This window comes from Eleutherodactylus coqui, chromosome 7, assembly GCF_035609145.1.
Source record: "Eleutherodactylus coqui strain aEleCoq1 chromosome 7, aEleCoq1.hap1, whole genome shotgun sequence".
Lineage (NCBI taxonomy): Eukaryota > Metazoa > Chordata > Amphibia > Anura > Eleutherodactylidae > Eleutherodactylus > Eleutherodactylus coqui.
Genome location: NC_089843.1, coordinates 101,286,429 through 101,310,873, shown reverse-complemented (window position 1 = coordinate 101,310,873; position 24,445 = coordinate 101,286,429). Strand labels below are relative to the sequence as shown.

At 44.4% G+C, this 24,445-nt stretch overlaps 1 protein-coding gene across 1 annotated transcript in view; it reads left to right on the top strand.

The window, feature by feature from the left end:
- The window catches only part of WWC2 (WW and C2 domain containing 2), a 157,477-nt gene that overhangs the window by 51,053 nt on the left and 81,979 nt on the right, over positions 1-24,445 (top strand). The window contains exons 3-5 of the mRNA XM_066573497.1: positions 18,075-18,278; positions 20,668-20,744; positions 21,506-21,585. Of these exons, the coding sequence (XP_066429594.1) occupies positions 18,075-18,278; positions 20,668-20,744; positions 21,506-21,585 (361 nt within the window). The remainder of the gene's footprint in view (positions 1-18,074; positions 18,279-20,667; positions 20,745-21,505; positions 21,586-24,445) is intronic.

Sequence of the window (24,445 nt, the reverse complement as noted above, 5' to 3'; positions counted from 1 at the left end):
CGGCTCTCCTGAGGAAATCTTGGTGCAACCGAGCCGCGGGATTTCCGTCCCGTGGGAACCCAGCCTGAGGCTGTCTGCACACCGGCGGATTTGCATTGCGAAATCCAGAGGGGGCGTCCACCTCCGGATTCTGCAGCAAATACAGCCCATAGTATGCTACGGCAAACTGCGATTTCATCTCCACAAGCGGAAACTGGTTGCGATTTGCCGCTCGCGGAGAAGAAATCCGCATGCAGAATCCTACCTGCTTGTGTGCAGAGGGCCTAAATTTGGGTCCGGAAGCCTATTTTTGAAATATTCTTTCTTTACACAGTACTGTATAGAATTGTTTTTCTCATGTGACCAACTCGTATATTTACTCTGGATCTACCTTTTTTTTGTGTGTTTAAGCAATTTTGATCAATGGTTGACAAACCCATCTCTCAGCTTATAGGCTCATTTACATTATTGGATATTCTGTTATGCCGTACAGTATTTTTCTGAATGAAGTGGCGCAGCATGCTGCACCATTGTGTGCCAGATGCACATGAGAACTAAGCCTAAACTGGTTTAGCAATAAAAAAATATCAAGATTAAAATTAAAAATTGAGAGATGCTTGGAGAAAATTGAGATTTTAATTGTATGCAAAAATCGCCAAGCCCTACGGCCAGGTAAACGAAGAATCTGGGTGCAAGTCTGCAATGGCAATTAAAAAAAAAAAAAATAGTACTTGTCTTGTATGACTTTATCATATCTCACAAAGTTTTAGCTGATCCAGAAAACTCCTTCAATTATTCAAAATATTGGCTATATGCCTAAACATGACCAAAACTCCACCTACAGGTAAATTGCTGAACTGCATGTAATATGTATGGTAGTTGCATTGCTTTTATAAAGAAGCAAGCTGATCGGAGGTTTGTGATAATTAACTGAGAAGTCACTTTTAAAAGCTTATAGGAATTCAGGTAAATGCCTTGTAATTAGCATACTGTGCTATACATTAGCATAAAATGTCGAGAAGGTCACACTGAATATAAGCTACATAACAGGAGGGAAGTTTAACATAGTTGTTCTCTTTTATGTATGTGTACATTGCCTGTATGCAGAATAAAGTAGAAGAAAAGTATGAAGAAAGTCATTTTATAGTTGGACCCCCATAACCTATATGTAGTTCCATCTCATTTTATGAATGCCTAGATAACATTTATTTTACCAGGATGCTGCCCCTCCACGGCTAATCATGTCTCGTATAATGAGCGATGAACGTTGCCTGTAAACTAGTGCTAGTTCACTTAGAAATGAGCCCTACATGGAATTACTACTACTGGCTGAGCTGGAAACCTGCAGAAAAGTTGCAAAGGGTTTGATAGACTTTATTACACAGACCTTTTATTATTGTTTTAAGAAAGAGCGCAAAAGTTGGGATCATTGGCTGTAATGCCAGACACAATTAGAATAAACATTTTGGTTTGCTTTATCTATGTAGTCCTAGAAGGCCCGTTCTCATCGTATGCCTTCGTTTAGTATGTGGGTGGGCAGTCTACGGGTATGCTCATTTTTGATAATCACTTTGATGAAAGTATCCTTGAAGTAAAGTGAAGACGCTTTTCAAGATTCTTGAGAGTAAAAGTTCACCTTTTGATCAGTTTCTGACATGTCATTAATACATGTTAGAAGCTGTAATGGGTGTGGGACTTCGCACTGGGACTGCTTCAAGTCTTCAATCAGAAAACCGATGACAAACTTGGATGTGCAAAGCTTTGAGTCAAAAGTGATGGACCATGGCAATTAGTAGAGCATTGCTGCGGTTTAGTATTAACTATTGTGGGGGTCAAAAGGCACCAACATATTCTGACGCATCTTAAAGGAACACTAAATATACAAGATTCATTTTAAAAAAATTACACTTTTTTTTTCTCCAGCTTTTTCTTATAGATCTTCTCTCTTATATTGCAATTAAAGGGGTTGTCCCGCGAAAGCAAGTGGGGTTCAGCACTTCTGTATGGCCATATTAATGCACTTTGTAATGTACATCGTGCATTAATTATGAGCCATACAGAAGTTATTGACTTACCTGTTCCGTTGCTAGCGTCCTCGTCTCCATGGTGCCGTCTAATTTCAGCGTCTAATCGCCCGATTAGAAGCGCTTGCGCAGTCCGGTCTTCTCCCTTCTGAATGGGGCCGCTCGTGCCGGAGAGCTGCTCCTCGTAGCTCCGCCCCGTCACGTGTGCCGATTCCAGCCAATCAGGAGGCTGGAATCGGCAATGGAACGCACAGAGCCCACGGTGCACCATGGGAGAAGACCTGCGGTCCACCGTGGGTGAAGATCCCGGCGGCCATCTTTGCAAGGTAAGTAAGAAGTCACCGGAGCGCGGGGATTCGGGTAAGTACTATCCGTTTTTTTTTTTTTAAACCCCTGCATCGGGTTTGTCTCGCGCCGAACGGGGGGTCTATTGAAAAAAAAAAAAACCCGTTTCGGCGCGGGACAACCCCTTTAAGACAAATATAAATCTATTTAAGGAAATGTTTCTGCAAGCCAAGTATTGGGGGTGTATATATTCTCCACCTGTATATGTGGGGGTATTAGTGTATCTTGTCACCACTGGAACTGTGGGTGGTGACAAGATACAGGCTCTTTTACAGGCTGGCCACGCCCCCCTCAGGTTCTGGAACTCAGTACAAAGTGACAGCTGCGTAACCTGTGCTCCAGCGGCTAACCCCTTGGCACAGTGGTTTATTCTTCTCTGTCAGCAGCCTCCGCTGGCCTCCCTGCAGTGGACAGCGGCGGCGGAAGAGCGGCTTTCCCCATGGCCTCCCTGCACTGACCAGCGGTGGAGGAAGAGCGGCTTCACTGGCGGCCTCCCTGCACTCTGCAGTGGGCGCAGATAATGAGAGAGCGACAGCGGCAGCACAGTGCTGCTATTACAGTGAGTGTCGGAGGGAGGGGGACGGGGAGGCTGCAGGGGAGTTACAACACAAAGTAACTGCGGGAACAGCGCTGTGGATGGAGAGGGACGGAGCCTGCAGGGGAGCGCAGACACAGCTATGTAAATGTGGGGAGCGAGGGGGACGGACGATGCAGGACAGCGCTGTGCAAGGAAGGGGGACGGAGGCTGCAGGGGAGCGGCGACCGCACTGAGCAGGGAGGGGGACGAAGGCTGCAAGGGAGCGGGGACACCGCAATGTAACTCCAGGGGCAGGAAGGCTGCAGGCCACCTTGCACGCTGCTAGGACCTTCTATGCTTGATCCAATCGGGAGCTAGATGTGTGAGAGGGGCGTTCCTCCTGTCAAACCCCTAGCTTCCGGTGGCGTCAAGATACACTAATACCATATGTGGGTTTTCTCGGTGCATTTTGGCCTCTTCCTACACCCCATAAATCTACTGATGGATGAACTGATTTCCTATGAGACTGTCTGAGATGCGGAGCCTTGTAGAGACAGAGACTGGTGTAAGTGATGACAAGCACAGCAGAATATATTGTTTCCATGTACACAGCAGGAAATCTAGACCTCTGGAAAGTAACAAAATGACCATTTCTATCAGTTTCACTCAGTTTGCATCTTTTTTTTGGTCTTCTTGCCTGCCTTCCCTTCGGCACATGCTCATTCATAGGCAGATCTGTTAAACAAACAACAAAAATGGAACCAAACAAAACCCTCTACTTTCAGTTCTGTCACCCATGGATTATAATGTAAACAAAAAAGGCATTTTCTGTTCGCTTTCCGAATTATTAATGCAAAAAAAAAGTAATTGAAGTCTGCTCTATTATTTCCAACTAAAATAAAACTGAATGCAGATGGAACAGAACCAAACTAAGCAGAACTGAAGCTCGGAAAATCCCACTGAAATCGCTGTGAAGTCAAGTGAAACTATTTCCAGTTTTGCTGCTCCTGTGATGTAGCAGAACAGAAAACAGAACTGCTGATGTGACTGAGGCGTTTTCCAGGACTGTAATATTGATGATCTGTCCTCGGGCCACTGCACAGTATACAGAGCTCCGGACGGTGCACAGTGGCTCTGGCACACAGCGGATCGGCAGGGGTGCCGGCTGGTCGGACCCTGACTGATGTGATATTGATGACCCATCCTTAGGATGTTTCTTGTCCTATTTCTATACACAGGGTGCCTTATTCTTGTCAATACTGGCTGCGGACTGTAATCCATCTTGGTTGGCTGGCTTAAAGGGGATAGGGGGCTTTCTGAGTTAACCCCTGTAAAGACTGATTGGTGGCAGTGGGCGACTGAGGACTATTTAAAAATTCTAGACTCTATCTACTGCTGCTGTTTACTACTTTCCTACTGGGATAGAACTAAAATAATGTGAATATCTTGTTCAAACGGGCAATTGTAAGCTGTTTGTAAGGGAAACCTGTAAGCTTATAAAGTCCACTGATTGCTACATCCTCCGTGGTGTACGCGGGGAGGAGAGAGAACGGACATATAATGTGATATAGTACGCTTGCAGAGATGGTGACCATGACAGGGCGGCATGGAAGAGGATGGTATCTTCCGGTTAATAAATTGGGATGAAGGACAGGTCTATGTACAAATGACTAAGCATTGAAGGGAAGAGATTTAGGGTGGTTTCACATCTGCATTTGGAGTCCTTTTTAAAGTTCGTCAGTTTTTAACGGAATGTGGACTGATTGCAAACTGAAGCAGAACTGATGCATGTATGCAAATACCTTTTGAGTAGAGTAGCTGATTTGTGGAGTGTGCAATGACCTGCATATCCAATAGTTTCACTCTAGGAGGCCTGCTGGAGCTCTTTCCTCAGGCTAGAACAGGCACTTCTGGCTGGTGGGTGGTGGCTGGGCTTCTCCCTCCCCCTCATGTTACCTGGTTTTCACGTTCCTCGGGAACGCATCACCCATTGTTTTCAATGGGACAGTAAACACATTGCACAGCTTGCGATGCAAGGTTTCCCATTGAATACGATGGGCGAACTCGCAGCCAGATAGGACATGCTGCAATGTGTTTCGCTGGTGAAGTGCGTAACATTAGTAATCTTCCTACAATGGCACCTCTTAGAGTTGGGATATATCAGGCACCGAGGGAACAGTCAGTTCTTGAAGTTGATGTGTTAAAAGCAGGTAAAATGGGTAATTATAAAGATCTGAGTGACTTTGACCAGGGCTGATTTGTGACATCTAGATGCAACTGGATCAGAGTATTTCCAAAACAGCAGGTCTTGTAGGGTGTTCCCGGTATGCAATGGTTAGCACCTACCAAATGTCATAGTAACATAGTATATTAGGCTGAATGAAGACCATGTCCATCTAGTTCAGCCTGTTTCAACCTTGTTGGTCCAGAGGAAGGCAGAAAAAACCCAACCAGCCAATTTAGCTCATTTTGAGGAAAAAAAATTCCTTCCTGACTCCATAATGGCAGCCAGAGTAATCCCTGGATCAACATTTGAGATCAACAACCTGCTGGTCACCTAATGTCTATATCCTGTAATATCGTAGCGCTCTAGAAAGACATCAAGTCCCCTCTTAAACTCCTCTGGATTTTTCAATCACCACGTTGAGCAGAGAGTTCCACAGTCTCACTGCTCTTACAGTAAAGAACACCCTTCTATGTTGGTGATGAAACCTGCTTTCTTCTTAACGTAGTGGATGCCCTCTCGTTACCGTCGCAGTCCTGGGTGTAAGCAGATCGTGGGAGAGATCCTTGTATTGTCCCCTCTGTATTTATACATAGTTATTTGGTCGCCCCATAGCCATCTTTTTTATTGAGTAAATAGTCCCAATTTGGATAGCCTCTCTGTGTATTCCAGTCCCTTCATTCTATGTATTAATTTAGTTGCCCTTCTTTGAACCCCCTCATGCACGGTAACATCTTTCCTGAACACCGGTGTCAAGAACTGTACGCAGTATTCCATGTGGGGCCTGACAAGTGCCTTATATAATAGAAGGATAATGTTCTTGTCCATCGCCCCTATACCTCTTTTAAAGCATCCCAATACCTTATTGGTTTTTTGCAGCAGCTGACTGGCATTGATTGCTCCAGTTAAGTCTACAGTCCACTAGTACCCTCAGGTCTTTTTCCATATCATTTTTCCCTAGCACTACCCCATTTAGTGTATATTGGTGACATCCGTTTCTCCTGCCCATGTGTATAACCTTACATTTATCAATATTGAGCTTCATTTGCCATTTTTCTACTGAAGCCCCCAGCTTATCTAGGTCTATTTGTAGCCGTACATTGTCCTCCATTGCATTAGTTATTTTGCATAATTTTGTATCATCTGCAAATTGATATTTTATTGTGCAGTCCCTCTATCAGGTCATTGATAAATATATTGAACAGCTTGGGGCCTAATACTGAACCCTAGCGATGGTGGCCCAATCAGAGTACGAACCATTTATTGCCACCCTCTGCTTTCTGTCTCTGAGCCAGTTCTTTACCCAGATACATATTTTTTTGCCCAGTTCGAGCTGCCTCATTTTATATGAGATCAATAGACTCCCCTGAGCTTACTTCATTGTAGAAGCTGATCAAATTGGTCTGACATGATCAACCCCTCATGAACCCATGCTGATGAGGAGTTATACCGTTGTTTTCCTTGAGGTATTCTAGGATGGAGTCTCTCAGAAACCCCTCGAATATTTTCCCAATTATTGAAGTGAGACTTACCGGCCTGTAGTTACCAGGCTCTCTTTTGGACCCCTTTTTGTACATTGGAACCATATTGGCAATGCGCCAATCCAATGGTACAACCACGGGTCTCAATAGTATCTATAAATATAAGAAATAGCGGTCTAGCTATCACATCACTTAGTTCCCTTAGAACTCTTGGGTGTATTCCATCTGGGCCTGTCGCTTTATGTTTTTCTGGTTTTTTTTTTTTGTTTATTTTTAAATCCTCTTTAACCAGCTCTGTACTACCTCCTGTGTTAGGCTTGCAATATTTAGTGGGAAGATTAGTTTTATTCCCCTGCATCTCATGTGACATTTCTTTCATTCGTGAATACACTTGAAAAGAAACTATTTTATTTACTATGTCGTTCAACCTGTGAACCAGGGAGGGGGTCACAGGTGATGCTTGGGAGCGGAGGCTATCCTATCTGGTCCGATCCTATATATTGTTAACAAAGTGAATGCTGGTTAAAGTAGAAATGTGCGATACATAGTCTGTGGCTATGCCAATCCCTATCTAACAATGAAATCCCCTACAACGGGCATAGGAGTATCAGTCCTGGAGCAACCAAAGATGGTGACGCGATGTGAGCAGTCGTGATTTTTTTAAATTTATTTTTATTTTCCTCCCTTACCATGATGCTTACAGTTAGGTACATGCGTCTTGCTTATCTGGGGAAGCCAGAACCAAGTACATTACTCCATGGCAACAGGTTTCCCTAATGATGGTGGATTTCAGCCCTTTCAATGAGCAGGGTGAAATCTGCTGCAGAACCTGCATGCAACACATGTGGACTTTGCTGCCAACTTCACGGCAAATCTTTCGTGTCCCGTTTCTTTATGTCCCACGTATGTTTACTCTATGGAATGTCAGGCTTAGAAGCTGAGGGGTTGGATTTTCAGCTTTCTGCTATCTGTGGAACTGCTGGAATGCAGTCTCCTGTGAGGCCCATGACAGCTTTATCAGAAGTGATTTAGTGCGTTCTGCATATTGCAGATAATGGACATACTATGTGGCCTGGGTATGTGCTCCTCTGGGCTCCCAGGGCCATGTCAAAACGCTTCCAATCAACTTTTGCTTGTTCACCTAGATAAACTTTTTTTCCATTCTAAGCAATGAGATTAAACAAGCATGTAAAGTTACACAATATCACTATGGATTCCCACAAATGATTTACATTTGACATTCTCAAAGGGGAAGTAATCTTTTGCAGGGGTTTTCCAGGCAAAAAGTATTGATAACCCATTCACAGCATAGGTTATGAATATTTAATTGCCTAGGACCTTCCGCTCCAGATCCCCAGCAGTGAGCCTGCTGCCAGTGAAGCTGGCCGGATGTGCATCATAGGGGATGGCAGCAGAAGTGTCCTAGCTGGATTCACTCCTATTGAAATCAATGGGAGCGGAAGCGGCTATTACACATTCTTGGCCGTACCCCGTATCCGATGGGGGAGTGAAACCAGCTACAACACTCCCGCTGCCATCCCCATTGATGTACACCCGGCCCACTTCACTGACAGCAGGCAGGTCCTCAGTGATTAACTATTGATTACTTATCCCGGGGGTCAATGTTTGCCCTTCGTCCCCACCTATTTTGTGCCTTAAGGGCCAAGCAATTTTCATTGTCGCGTAGCAAGAGCTCAAACTCGTTGATAAGACTGTATATACACTTTGCTTAGCTTTTATGACTTTTTATTAAATTTTTCTTATCATGATTTTTTTTTTGGGGGGGGGGGGGGGGTTAGATTCCGTCATTGTTCAGGAGTCTTGTTTTAACAGCATTCCCCATTCAGTAAAAGTAGGATAACGTTATCTGTATCATCATGATTACTGTGATTCCAAATTTGATGTAGATGTTTTTTGATTTTTTTTACTACTTTTGCACAATAAAAAACACTTTTTTCAAAGAAAAGCAATTGAACCTGCATCGCCACATTCTTAAACCCACATTTTTATTTTTCCGACAGTGGAGCTATGTGAGTTACATGTTTTGGTATGGAGGCCTGTTTCAGATTTCCAGCTGCCATGGGAACCCATTGGTACCTTGCGATCGCACTGCGTGGTGCTAATGGGTGACAGAGCCCCATCCTCCTGCCATCTGTTTACATGCTGCAGTTGCTATTGGCATATAAGGTGTTAAACAGCCAGGATGTGAGGTTTCTCCGTACTGTACTGTTAGAACAGGAGCCTGGCTGTCAATAGTCCGAGTCAAGCTACTGCCTTAAAAAGGTGTGCTGCTTTAAAGCCCATTAGTGTGGACGGTAAAAAGGCGTATTGCTGTCACTTGCAAATGTCCATATTTTGCAGAGTATCTTCTAGATAAACTACGTACTTGACTTCACTGTATCTGTAGGGACCCCAATAGTACAGGGTGGGCCACAGAAAAGTAGTCCTGCGCCACATTCTTATGAAAGCTGTCCAAAAGAGAACCTGCCTTTTATTGCCCGTAGCGACCAATCGCAGCGCAGCTTTCATTTCTTATACTGCTGAGGTAAAATAAAAGCTGTGCTGTGATTAGTCACTATGGGCAATAAAGACAGATAATGCTTTCATAAGTGTGTTGTGCCGGCCTAATAGTCTGTGGCCCACCCTGTATATGTACTACCATATATTGGTTCATAAGGAGCAGTATTGGGCAAACTCCACATAGTTACAGTGCTGAAAAATACTAGAACAGCTGTCCTCCAGTCACCCGGAGATATACACAGCCTCCTGGCCAGCCCTAGTCCAGGTCTGTCATAGCCCTGGCTTGGGCCATTATTAAACACTGCATTTGGCCCTTAGCGCCTGCCAGATGGGACGCTGGCCATCCTGATCCCTCTCTGCTCCTGTCTGTGTATAGAAATGTTTTCTCTAGGTTTTCTTGCCTGCTCCATTTTGTTTTGGATTATATGGGATGTATGGGCCCTTAGGACCCCCACCGATCAGCACAAGATGTACCCATTAACACGATTTTCAAATTCAACAGAACATCTTCTAAAGCACAATCACAATTCTGCAGCCTTCAGAACTAAATTCTCTTATCGTTCCATGCCGTCTCTGTCTAAGACATTCTTGTACTTCACTGTCTTTATGCTAGACTCAAAAATATAACCCTCCCACTGCATTATAGGAGCTCGGGGATTTGTCCGTTGACAAGCCTGTTGGCCAGAAGAATTGTGAATTAAGCTGTGGAGTAGAATACAGGCTGTAACTTGGGACCAGTACAAAATACACAATGAAATGTGTTTGCCGATTTACTCAGTTGTGTGTGTATATAGCTGAATATATGAACACCTGGAATATATTTTAAAGCGTACTTGAGTTTTCAACAAGTTTTCTAAAATACATCAGCTATTTGTACCCTGTTTCATGTCTAGAAGTTATGATTTGTACGTGGTTTTCTCCATTTTTGTGCTGTTATGTCACTTGCAATCCACTTTCATGCAGGGGGTATGTCACAGGCCTACTATTCTGCCAGTAGTTCACTGTCCTGCACTTCTTTGCTTTTGCTTCCCATGTTGCATTGCACTGTCTCTGGTGCAATCAGCAGGAAGGCAGTATCTGAATGCCCACCCTATAGTTTTCCCAGGATGATCGGAATTTAGAGACATTCTGCCCAAGTGGTTAGTGAACTCCCTCTAATGTTTGCACACACAGACACCGTAACAGCAGGAGAGGCAAAGACTCTGGAAATCATTGTCACAGTGCCTGCAGGGAAACCACCTGTGAAGGTAGCCCCTCTCCCTGTTGATATGGAAACCTCCATGTGTCCTAAATACATCTGTAGATTTGTTTCATTAGAAGTCTGAGGAAGGGCCCTTTGAGGTCCGAAAGCTTGCTATAACATCATGTATTTTTCTTAGCCATTAAAAGGTATCATATCTACAAGATTACTTAGTTTCTCTTGCTGAGAACAACCACATAGTTACTAAGGACGTTCTGTATCAAAAGACAGTGGAGAAGATAGCCTGTGTTGCATCGGTGGTTCCTGGGAGGTGGCAGAGCATGGTTAATGTAGAAGTTGGGTGAATTGTTAGCCGGTTGGTCCTCATTACATTTCTTGCATTCCTATGGTTTAGAGGTTAGGGATGGGCTCTGCAGGAACTCCATGATTCTCCATGATGGGTGACAATGTCTTCTGTGATTTGAGCTGTTCTTCTAAACAGAAACCACAGAGAACCTCCCTCTTGTGTCTGCTGGTGTAGGCCCTATACCAGTCACTTTTTGCAAAGTTGGCATGGATGCCAGCCAGAACTGTATTTTGCATATTGCACATGGTGTTTGCTGGAAGCCTGATCCGGAACACTAATTGGGGGGTACTCTTATTTAAAAGGAGTTCTCCAGTTTAGAAAACCCATTCATTATACCTAGAGATGAGCGAACGTGTTCTTAACGAACACTTACGCACCCGGACACCGGCTTTGCCGAGGACTTCAGTGTCCGCGCGTAAAGCTTCGGGGGGCGCCGGGGGGCGGGGAGAGGCGCGGCGGCGCGGGCGGCAGCAGCGGGGAACAGGAGGGAGCCCTCTCTCTCTCCCTCTCCCCCCCACTCCCCGCCGCACCCCCCCCCGCGCTGCCACGGCGACCCCCGAACTTTTTTCGCCCGAGCACGGAATTGCTCGCAAAGTTCGGTGTTCGGGCGAAAAGGGGCGGAGCCGAACACGTTCGCTCATCTCTAATTATACCCTTTAAAGCAATGCTGATATAATAGAGGAGGGTCCGCTGTTAGGTATCTGTCTCCCCGGATGGAGGGCCTGTCCTATGCTCTGCTCTGCATTACACACACAGCCCATTGCTTTGTATTGACACTGTAATTCTTTATTTCCCCTATGGGGGTGCTGCAGGGAAATTGAACAGTTAAACTATACATGGAGTACTTCTACTTTGCACCCAGATTTTACAAACATTGTTGCTGATTAGTTGTATGTGGTCAGCCTCCCTGGAGTTGACCGTCCTTTATATCAGATTGCGAATACAAACGTTTATAAAGGTGAATGTCTATATAAACAACCAAAACATTGAGTAGTCAGCAAAATTGCTGTTGCAGACTAATTTCAACAATTATCTCTGAATGAAAGCTTATTGTGCTTCACAATAATTGCAGACAAACTTGTTAATAGAACAGTATTAGTACGTGGAAACTGCTTAAGGTCCATTTACACCGGACGATTATCAATAAAAATTCGCTAGTCGGCGATCGTTTTAGCGATAATCAGTGTGTGTAAATGGGCGCAGGGCACCCGTATTTTGGGCACTTTTTGGTGATCGTTGTAATCAAGCTCATGTGTAAGCAAGCCAAAGTGTACCTGTCACTGGGTTCATGCTGCCCGAACCACGGGCCGCATGAACCATAGACAGATGGGCCTATTTGGTTCATGTAAGTTTTATTTTGAAACACTGCTGCGTTTCAGAAAAAACACACTTGATAGTATGAGTCAGAGCTCTCAAGCCTAAGAGGTGGACCATGCTGGACTCCCCTTGCCTGCAGCATCAGGAGTGACTAGCAGAGATGTCAATCTTGATGCTGCAGGCGAGGAGAGTCGGCGCAGTCCTCCTCTTTGACTTGAGAGCTCATAGAATCATAGAATGGTAGAGTTGGAAGGGACCTCCAGGGTCATCGGGTAAACCCCCTGCTCAATGCAGGATTTACTAAATCATCCCAGACATGTATTTGTCCAGCCTCTGTTTGAAGACTTCCATTGAAGGAGAACTCACCACCTCCCGTGGTAACCTGTTCCACTCATTGATCACCCTCACTGTAAGAAAGTTTTTTTTCTAATATCTAATCTGTGTTTCCTCCCTTTCAGTCTCATCCTATTGTTTCTAGTCTTTCCTTGTGAAACTGAGAATAGGGCTGATCCCTCTGCACTGTGACAGCCCTTCAGATATTTGTAGACCGCTATTAAGTCACCTCTCAGCCTTCTTTTTTGCAAGCTAAACATTCCCCAATCCTTTAACCGTTCTTCATAGGACATGATTTGCAGACTGATTACCATCTTGGTAACTCTTCTCTGAACTTGCTCCAGTTTGTCCGTTTTTTTTTAAGTATTCCAGATGAGGTCTGACTAAGGAAGAGTAGAGGGTGGAGGGGGGGGGGGGGGGGGGTAATGACCCCACATGATCTAGACTCTATGCTTCTCTCAATACATCCCAGAATTGTGTTTGTCTTTTTGGCTGCTGCATCACATTGTTGACTCATATTCAGTCTATGATCTAAGCTGTTGCTTAGCTCAATTCCTCCCATTCTGTATGTGCTTTTTTTCATTTTTCTTGCCCAGATGTAGGACTTTACATTTCTCAAGCCTAAGAGGTGGGCCACGCTGGACTCCCCTCGCCTGCAGCATCAGGAGTGACTAGCAGAGATGTCAATCTTGATGCTGCAGGCGAGGAGAGTCGGCGCAGTCCACCTCTTTGACTTGAGAGCTCCAGGAGGTAAGCTCAGTCAGCCCTCCAAGTATGTTGACATTAGAGATGTAGACCTTGAAGAGACAGCAGTGCTGGCAATAAGTTCCTTGGCCCCTTCAAACAGCTGATCGTGGGGGTGCCAGGAGCCAGACCCCACCAATTGGATATTGATGACTTTACCTGGGGATTTTAAGAACTTGGATAACTCCTTTTTAAGTTACACAAAATCTTCCCTCGGTGAATGTGATGTTATCCGTGTGGACATTCCAGAGAGATGTAAAGCCACAGAAATGTGAAAATATTGACTTTTCTAAAGTTTGAAATGCAATGGATTCCAAGAAACCTGTAATACAAGTTTTGTTTTAGCTTGTGAGATTAGCGCCCAGTTTACCTCCTCGAGCTTCACGACGAGTGAGAAGATTCCACTAGATCACTTAAAAAAAAAATCTAGAGAAAGAAATTTACGTAAAGGAATGCTAAATATAGTGGGGGTTAATTGATCAAGTGAATGGGACCATACAGCTTGGTGACACATGACTTTTTACACACATTGCATGCATTGTAGCAATAATCTGTAACCTTCTCTGGACTTCATAGAATCATTTGATCGGTATTATAAGCAGTAGTCTAATCCTTGTTCCCATCTCATCAAAACAGCTCGTGAAATTGGCATGTTCACCACATATGCTCCAAAATTGTCCTGGTTTTCCAGTTACTTTAAGGGTATATTCATGGTGGAAAACCTCCACTTGAATAACACCTATAATATCCGCATCCTTTTGATGTGGATTTTCACATAGATCCACATGCAAAAATTTCCCCCGTCGAATGGACAAAATCCTCATGTGGAATTTCAACACCCAAAATCTCACACGTGAACATATTAGGGTATCTAGAGAAGTAGAACACTTTTGGAGCACATGTGGTGAATGCTCCGATTTTATGAACATGTCACTTCTTGATTCGGAAACCCGACTCTTCTGCGTTGGAATTCTGGACATGCATTTTGCCCATTGATGGGGTAAATTCCATGTGTGAACCTGTTTTTGAGGTGAAATTCAGCTCTGTGAAATATCCCCAGGCTATGTCCACACGGGGTGGGATTTACGGTGGAGTGTTTGCAGCAGATACGCAGTGCAAAATCCGCACCATTTGGCGTGGAATCTGTGTCACAAATCCACTGCAGCTAGTTGGATAGTTGACATGCCACTGAATTAAAATCCACACCATATGTTAATTTCTGCGTAGATTTTTTTTCTTCTCTCATTTACAGTGAGGATTTTCCATGCGAACAGTCTGCACGGGAAATCTACCCCAAATCTGCCCTTCTGAAATTAGCAACAGCGGGTCTGTGCACATTCTGGGAATGAATGCCTAGTCCCAACCAGGCATACATCTCTGGCATAATTTACGCCAGTTTCCAGTGTATAGTAAACTCCTGTTGGTCCTTGGCAAGCACACCCCCTCCCGACAAGCCCTGCTTCCTTTTTGAAAAAATGGTGGGGCCAGCGAAGATTTAAGAAAAGTCGCTACTTTTTTCCCCCCCAAATCCCACAGGAACTGACGAAATTAAGTAAAACTTTGTGATTGTAACGATAATATAAATAAGTGAATACAATATCAGAGCAAAAGGAGAATTAGTTGTGGAAAACTGAACACTTGAAGGAAGACTCTAGTACCCCGTTGTACCGCTTCTAGCTTGGATATAAGATGTGATACGGGCGGGAATGGAGGCTGTTGCAAACTGTTGTACCACCTCTAGCTTGGATACAAGATGTGATACGGGCGGGCATGGAGGCTCTACTACCCTGTTTGTACTGCCTCTAGTGTAGATACAAGATAGGATACGGGCAGGCATGGAGGCTCTAGTACCCTGTTGTACCGCTTCTAGCTTGGATACAAGATGAGATACGGGCGGGAATGGAGGCTGTTGCAAACTGTTGTACCACTTCTAGCTTGAATACAAGGTGTGATGCGGGCGGGCATGGAGGTTCTAGTATTCTGTTGTATCGCCTCTAGCTTGGATAAAAGATTTGATACAGGGGGGCATGGAGGCTCTAGTACCCTGTTGTACCACGTCTAGTTTGGATACAAAATGGGATACGGGTGGGCATAGAGGCTCTAGTAACCTGTTGTATACCGCCTATAGCTTGGATGAAAGATGTGATGAGGGCGGGCATGGAGGCTCTAGTATCCTGTTGTACCACCTCTAGCTTGGATAAAAGATTTGATACGGGCTGGCATGGAGGCTGTAGTACCCTGTTGTACCACCTCTAGCTTGGATCCAAGAAGTGATACGGTCGGGCAGGGAGGTTCTAACATCCTGTTGTATCGCCTCTAGCTTGGATACTAGATTTGATACGAGCGGGCATGCAGGCTCTAGTATCCTGTTGTACCTCCTCTAGCTTGGATACAAGATGTGATACGGATGGGCATGGGAGGCTGTAGTACCCTGTTGTACCACCTCTAGCTTGACTACCTGATGAGATGCAGGCGGGCATGGAGGCTTTAATACCCTGTTGTACCAGCTCTAGCTTGGATACAAGATGTGATACAGATGGTCATGGATGCTCTGGTACCCTGTTGTACTAGCTCTAGCTTGGATACAAGATGAGATGCGGGCGGGCAGGGAGACATACAGGTTCCGTATGATATCCTGCGGCATATCGGTCCACATTTGCTGTAACAGAACTTTTTGGTTTGTCCAACTTGTAGGCTGTCAAAGTTGGCATCCCAGATGGTCCTATACATGTTTATTGGCGATAAATCTAGTGACCAGCCAGGCCATGGAAGTGTGACAATGTTGTGGGGACATTCCTGTGACACCCTTGGGCTGTGGGCAGCCGAGCATTATCCTGATGGAATATGCCTCTTGGAAGCCGCCATGAGAGGAACACATGTAGCTGCAGGATGTCCACTACTAGAGGGGACCGACTGTCGTGTGTGATGGCCCCCCAGACCATCAGACCAGCAGGGGGGGCAGTGTGCCACTCCACAGCCCAGGATGAGGTGCTCACCGCTAGGTCTCCAGACCCGAACACAGCCACTGTCAGTCCCCAAATGAAATTTGGATTCCTCACTGAAGTCAACCCGGTTCCACTCTATTAAAGTCCATTTACAACCCCACCTTGTGTGCCCTCACACATCTACTGCTCCCAACACCTCCTAACAGCTGGCCAAAGCGGCCCAGGTGACGGGCAATTCATCGATACAACCATCCAGCTTCTCACATTCCAATAACGCGCCCCTCAAACCATGTTAACTGGGCGAAATCTCTTCTCTGCGTCGTAGAGGTGTCTAGTGGTCAACACAAGCGGAAGAAGAGGTCACTACACACAAGGAGCCTCTGAGAGCCTTTCTATAGGCCAAGGGGGAACCACTTTTAGGGCCTCCGGTGACAAGACCGCTCATCTAATCACACCACAACTCTCATCATTTATATATCTGTACAGAGATCTAACTGCATTCCGGGTTGTGTCAAAGTGATAACTTCTTCTAGGGGCTTGATGTTAATGTTCTAGGTCCGAGCCTGGCAGTGATGGCGCAACCAGCTGTACACTAGTAGCAGGTATAAAGCTGGTCTCGTATCGGCCGCTGCAGACATGCTTCCAGAGCCGTGGGTGCGTAGGACTGTTTCCGATGTACACATCATTATTTAACAATGTGATTTTTCTATGAAAATGAATTTTCTTAACTTTTCTGCTTCCCGGCATCTCCGTCGTTGCTGAAGTTAAGAAGGGCTGAAGGTTGCAGTACTAATGAAACCTGCATGTAATTTAATGTCATTTATATTTGCTGGCAGATTGCCAGCGTTGTAGCTATCTCTCCGGTATCGGCGCTGCCTTTGTGCAGCCGCTTCCATTTAACACACACATGATGTGGCGTGTGATTACTGTCTTTTATTGTCAGAGGCTTATAAAGGCGCTGCAGTGTTCTAGTGTAAATCATTAGACCTCTGCGTGGACCCCGTAATAGAGATAGATGTTTCGCGGAGCCCTGGGGTATTCTCTATCTTTCTCTATAGGGAAACACATCGCTGCGATTGCTTCCTGAATACCAAAATTGTTACTATCTAGACAGATTAGCTGATTTTTCTTCATCGCTCGAAGAATAGGGTGGAAATTGAAATGTCTTCTATTTCATTACCTTCTAACAGCTGTTGTGGACCTAGAAGGACCCGCATACTTAAAGCGGTACTTGCATGCTATGGCTGAGGAGGGAATATTCTTGAGGCTACATTATAGGTCTACAAAACTTGATGTAAACAAGTATATTTAATTTTTATAGATGGAGAACGCGGAACGATACTGCGGCATGATGCGTCTACCGCTCTGTGCTCATATGCCTTGTTGCGTATTGGCTGCTGCCGCTCAGTCTTCCCTAATCAAAAATGTCTTTTTTTTTTTTTTTTTTTACCCTTTTGCGCTTCAATTTCATCATTACTCCTATAGATAAAAGATCTCAAATTCTCTTCACTTGTTTTTTTTTTTTTATACACCATCCACAGAGCAGCTCTCAGGCTAAAGTCCCCTGGTGCAAAAATAAAACATAGAAATAATAGAAAATGAAACAATACATAATAAAAGCAAGGTAAAGTCTCCTGGTGCAAGCACCGAGTCGTGACCGATTCCTTAGGTTTTCTTGGCAGACCACTCTCTGTGCCTCCTACATCTAATGGGCCCACTCTCTGTGCCCCCCAGACACACTCAGTGAGATCTGAGACAAGAGGAGGGTTCGGGCTGCGCTATACAGGACGTCTGACCTGTCAGGCGAAAGCGTGATTGTAAGCAGGAAGGAAGCAAAGCCTATTCAGCGATCAGAGTATTAGGGGGTTGGGGCCAAGGAACATCAGCCCTGGCTGCCATTGTGGCATGGAGTCTTTGGGCACCCCTGGCATAGCCATTCCTGTAGCTACGCCACTGCAGCATTTTTCTGTTTGGCGGTGGATACCGGAACAGCCAGATACAACCAATGTATGTGAATCCAGCCGTAGAACCTCGTGATCAAGAAGATATTTGTGTAAATTATGTTATGACTGAACTAACATTTCATGTTTTCCTCTAGAAACCACACAGATAGAAGATCCACGTAAGTTATGGAGGAAAGAACAGGAGCGGATGCTGAAGGACTATCTAATGGTGGCACAGGATGCTCTGAGCACCCAGAAGGAGCTCTACCACGTGAAGGAGCAGCGCTTGGCACTTGCCCTGGATGAATATGTGAGACTCAACGATGCCTACAAAGAGAAATCCAGTTCACGTACTAGCCGTAAGTATATTGTACTGTCTAATGTAGCCAGACTGATGACCCACAGGCAGACATGTAGCTAAACAGGTTTCATCCTCATCCTCGTTATCGGCATGTAACTTGTCACTTGTGTCATGTTAGACATTGTGTCACTGACTGGGAATGATCACCACTTATGTGCATGGTCGGTCAGGAGTCCACAAGAGAAACCAGTGTAGAATCTCTGCTAAGGTTCACCGCTTTGAAGATGGTTTCGCCTACATATACCTGAAGTTCAGCTGTCAGTTTTGTGGTTGTGGGAGGTTTCGTGAATGTTTTCCATGTAATGAATTTGGTGCAGATTTTCTGCAGCGTCAAATTCTGCACCGTTTGCTGCGTATTTAGATGCGTATCTGCAACAGACTTCACCCATTTCAATTGAAGGTGTGAACGCGGCAGCAGAGCAGGGCCAAAATCTACACCAAATAATGCAGACTTTACCACCGCAGAAAATCCCATCAAGTCTGTTATGCATGTACTTACCTTTTACGGTGCGTTTCCGCGTATTGTTGAGCTCATTGAGTTAAATGGCTCTTGCTGCAACGGAGTGCTCGACAAGCAAATGTTGCAAAATTTATTATAAAAATTGCAATTTCCTAATGCGTTTATGCTTCCATTTTTGTTTCAAGGCTATCTGATTTAGCAGGTGACTTTTCAGAATAAGCTGCCATGCATGTAGATGAGGAATAACTATTTGTAGTCATTATATGACTTGTATCCTCCCTGTTTCCCCAGTTGTTCCCTCTGCAATCTGTCCGATACACTGTGCATGTAGGCCGTCATTTATCAATGTACTGGCATAAAAAAAATTTTTTATGTGCTATTTTGCATAAAAAAAGTGACACTTTCCACTTTTGCATCACTCTTTAAAACCTCTGGCGTGGTTTAGTGGATTTTGTCTCTCATGGCCCAACATGTTCAGCATGATTTATGCCAGACCGTGGTGTAAATTCCGGCGCAAATGTAAGCAAGTTATGGGCTTGCATAAATTTGAGTTCTAGCCCATGGACTGCTGTAAAATACACCAAGTTTATTAAAAGGCATGTAACTCTGTAATGATTCATTAAATTACTCTTTAATGTCTTACTGATGTGCAGCTAATATCAGGACAGGCATAGAAAATGCCTTTCTTGTTAAATCAGAGCTGTAGAGAATAGGAGGTCTTCCTCCCTTGTCTCTCTGTAGCGCACCCTCAGATGCAGCAGCATGGATGACATTCTACAGCAGACCTGAGCCGTGTAGCTGTGAATCTAGCACCGAGGTGATTTAAAACACTTACCAGAGGCTGCAGCCACGTCTGTGTGCATCTCTGTTGCTGTTTCACCCCTGCACCTTCCCCTCCATAGACTTCTGTGGGCAGCATGAGACTTTAGCAAGCACAGGACGCCACCCCCTCATTTTCTCTTTTCAGTCTTTGTTACCAGAGGCTAATATTGCATGACAACAGGCAGTGGTTAGCAAATTAGAAAGAAGCGAGACCCCTAGTGGCCAGCAGTTATATTCACTTTTCAGCACAAAAACACAACTTTAGATAATTAGCAAACATGCAAATTACTTTCACATTGACTATTCCATAAGCACAAATTTGTTGAAAAGTTAAATTGTATCAGTCTATTTACTCGTCTCTATCCAGTCTTGTTTACTTGTGTGGTTTCTACATTGATTGACAGTTTTTGTAATGTATATGTTAAAATTCTATTTATTCTGTACAACACCAGCTTTTAGTAAGTGATGACTGTGACACACTTGTTGGACTGAGTGACGCCTAAGAGCCTGCTGTAGTAACTCAACTTAGTACTAGTAACTGAAGTCCTATGTATGGCTGCAGGTGGAGGTCCTTCACATTATAGAATTAACATCAAGATCAAATCTACATACAAGTTCTACATTTCTAAGTGGTTTTGTTTACTTTTCGTATACTGATCGTTAATAACACCACTATTTTGGTACTCTCCTAGTTAAGATGCACTTATATGTAACTTTTTTTGTAACAAAACCATTAACAATGTCCGACTCCCTGATATCATTCCATGCATTAAGTGTATGCTCAGAACATTCCAGAACATACAAGTTTCGTACGCACTGAACCGTGCATTTCTCCTGTTCCACCTTAGCAAATTTTTCTCTTCTTTATTATGAATCCGTTTTGCTTTTGTTGCTACAACAGTTACTGTGATGCGCCCTCGAAATGTTGGCCCTGCACAACCAGCGCCTCCAATATTAAGTATATGATCCGATGAGCCAGCTGCTTATATCTATAGTCTGTTGTGTGATGGACATTATTATGTTGTAAATGCTCCATGTGTATTTGTTGTCACTTTGTAGCATTAACAGCATTTAACCTATTTTTATGTTTTATTTTGTAATTTAGTATTTTCTGGCTCCTCCTCGAGCACCAAGTATGACCCCGATATCCTCAAAGCAGAAATCTCCACCACAAAAGTCAGGGTAAGCTTTCCAATATTTATACATGTTTCTATGGTTACTTTCATTGTGTTTGCATTCATTGTATACAATACTTGCATAACCCAAAGCAATAAGGCCTCATGTCCACGGGCTTAATTGAATTGCGGAATCTGCGTCGTCACCCGCGTGGATTATCCGCAGTTAATTATGCCAATAGACTATCATTGGGCAACCACAGGTAATTTTTTTCCCTCGGCTCGCGGAAATTGCAATTCGATTCCGCAAGTGTGCAGGAAGAAGTGATATTCCATAGCATGTTATGAACCGTCCAATGACGATGCTCCTTACATCATTATAGATAAGCCAATGCATTACGCTTCATAATGCGCAGCTTGTGTGCAGCGGTATAACACGTATATCCAACAGGGTGCAGTTCCCATCACAAGCTATGGCTGACGCCTCCAAGGGTCTGCAGCTTATGTAGCATGGTTTAGGACCCAATATGTGAATAAGACACAATCTGTTTTACTGATAGAAGTGTGCAAATACTTTTGGTAGGCTAGTGCATATAGGAAATGACTTGCAATGTTTATAAATCTAGAACCCATTTGGGATACTTTCACATGTGGTGGCTGCAACATATATACCGTATGGCAAAATCTGTAGCGTACCTTAAAATAAATGTGTACTTTTTTCAGTTCCGGCATCCAACGAGCATGCTAGATACAGAACAGCGCTGTGTTGACCCGCTACTGTACATCAGTGTTATGACATTCAGACTTATGTTAATGTTTCTTCAATAGGTAAAGAAACTGAAGCGGGAGCTGTCACAGATGAAGCAGGAACTACTGTACAAGGAGCAAGGCTTCCAGACTCTGCAGCGGTGAGCTTCACTAGAAACCACCTTCTTCCTCGCTCCGCGGCTCGCCGGCGCTGTCCTCCTCCCTCCTTCTCCTTACACTTGGCATAACCTTTTTTTTTTTTTTAAGGACATGTAGAAAAACAAGCATGTTTTCCATCAGAAGTCATGAGATCCTCTGGCTGGTTCTGCCTTGAAGTGATAATCCTCTGCTTGTGACATGACACTTTTTATGCAGTAACAAATTGTAGCATTGTGGACGGCGAGCGGGCTGGAAACGCCACGGATAGACAATAAAACAAAGATTAGTTCTAGCACCAAAGTCTAATCCTCCACGTATCTCCTGACACTGTGACACTCGCGGGCTTTTGTAGAAACAGGCAAGAGATGATGGGGACGGCTACTTTCCACCGCTAATGATTCGCTCCTTTCATTTAGTTACCCTTTGAAATGAAAATGTCGCTGAAATTCATCCTGCTTCACTTTGTGTTTTGTTGGGGTCTCCATAGAAGAGTGAGGCAACAGAGCGGAGTTGTTAGTCGCTCGGCCCGTAAAAGCATGCACATTTTGTTTTTTTGCAAAATTGTGCACTTGTAAAATGTGTTTTTATACCCCTCCCCCCCCCGCTGTGATAACCGGCATCGATCTACGATATACACTGCATTGCGTGATAGGCAGTCCGCTTGTGCAGAAATGGTAAGATGGCAGTGTACCCACATTACACAGCTCGGTACCAGAACCAACCTCGCTACATTAGTATTAGTAAGCAATTGTGTTGCTAGGGTGCAGATGGGCTGATAGTGGTGCCTTGGAGCATAAGATTATAGTCAAAAGCCGGGAGGAGGATGATTCATCTAGCTTCACAAGTTGCTTCCGCGTGGAGGAGGATCATGTAGCCACATGGATCTAAGGGAGGTGATCGCCCTCAGCCTACATCTGCCTGGTGTCTCCTCATAAGCTGGTGACTGGTCGCACATGGCGAAGGTTGGCCATGCAATATACCATTATTTTTATCATTGTGGCATATTGTATCACTGAGGAGACAATGCGTTTTAGGCAAAGGACCTCAGAGAGGTTCTATTCTTGGACCTTAGTGTTTTATTTTCTAATAACAAATTAGAATTGGCACATTGGCGGTGTACAGTACAAAGGAATTATTTATTGGCTTAAAGGAAACTTGTTTCATTAAAAATGCAGTCCATTCTGAAGGCAGTCTGTTGTTGAGCAGCATACTGATATGTAGTTTTGTGGGAGAGAATTCTATGCGTACACAGATAGCTGTCAATCACTTATAGGACCGCCCACTGGACTCCTAAGACTAGAATGAGCAGTGATATAAATGAATAAAATGCAAGTTCTACTCAATCTTTTCCCACTAAAACACATCCATCTAATCAGCGCCTCCCGGGGAAGGGTCTTTTTTTTTTTTTTTTTTACAGTGCGCTGTATTTAGTTATTCACTTTTCGTTTGTTCATTTTTCTTCACTCCTGAACGTCAGGTTGGCAGGGAACACATGATCGGTGTGTGTTCTTCTGTCCCTACATACAGTTCACTACTAGCAGCTCATTAGAACGTAGTTACCAGCAATCTCTACGCTGAGACATGCAGGGAAAGCACAATTCACCTCTTCTCTGCATGAGTTTGATGTGCCTATGTACAGCGATTCCTTGTGACGTCAATAATGACACCAAGGGGCTCCCTAGAAACTGCCCAGATGCAGAAGTGTTTTTTTCTGCTTTCGGATATAAGGGAGATAGAGCAATACCTCTCCAGCGCCACCTATTGGAAGGCCGCATTCCTGCAAGTCGATGTCAGTCACTTTATACTAGCCTTGTAACAATGACCTGGGAATTGTTACAAGGCTTGTATAAAGAGTCTAGCCTTGATTTGCAGGAATGCTACCTTCCAATAGATGGCGCTGCAGAGGTATTCTATCTCCCTTATTTGCATATTTCCCAGAGGAGCATGCATGACCTTATACGTCTCCTCACTCACCTTCTCAGTGCTCTCCCTAAGGTGAAAAGATAGCGTTCCTGATCTGCATTCGGAGACACACCACTCAGAATGAATGTGTCGGAAAGAATATTTCGGTTCCCTATTGCAGTCAGTATAAACAGACAAGACCATCAAAGTCAGCAGGAAAATTTAAGGGGACAAGCCATGTTATAAAGTTATTCCCAATCCACATAACTTTCAGGCTGGTGGGGTCCAACTGATCCTAGAACAGGACTATCGTCAGTACTTCCTTCATTTCAATTGGGTCGTTAGAGATAGCTGGGTCCTTGAATTCTGCCATCTCTGGCAGTCCCATTGAAATTAACATACATGTGCGACAGCTGCTGCCTGCACTCCAGGATGTGCCAGAGCCCCGTTCTTGGGATTGGTGGGGTACCTAGCAGTCAAACCCCGACCGATCTGAAAACTATGCAAATGGGGGATAACTTTTTCACACATGGTCCCTGTGCAAGAAGCCCATTAAAAAGGTTGTGTCACGTCATTAGCATGTTGCAGACAGGAAGGTATTAACATGCCAGTCCACCAGAGGAGCATATTGAGCATTATTGTAATGTGGATTATGACTATGGTGGCGAGGCTCCTGCATCAGTTGGCAAGGTCCCAGTAAACCAGTTAGAGCGCCCGTCACTTAGACTACTCCCTCACTATTCATGTTGTGTTTCATCCTCCTAAAATAATGTCGCCCTTCCATCTCCGAGCAGACCTACTGATGAATATCTTCAATTTAATGTTTTCCATGCGGAGGTCAGGGGAAGCCAGCAGGACTGTTTCTATGGCCTAGATTTTGGGTATTTGATTTAGGCTCATTATAACTTTACCGCTTGTCACAAGCTAAATATATCCCCCTATCTGTCTGTTCTTCGTGTC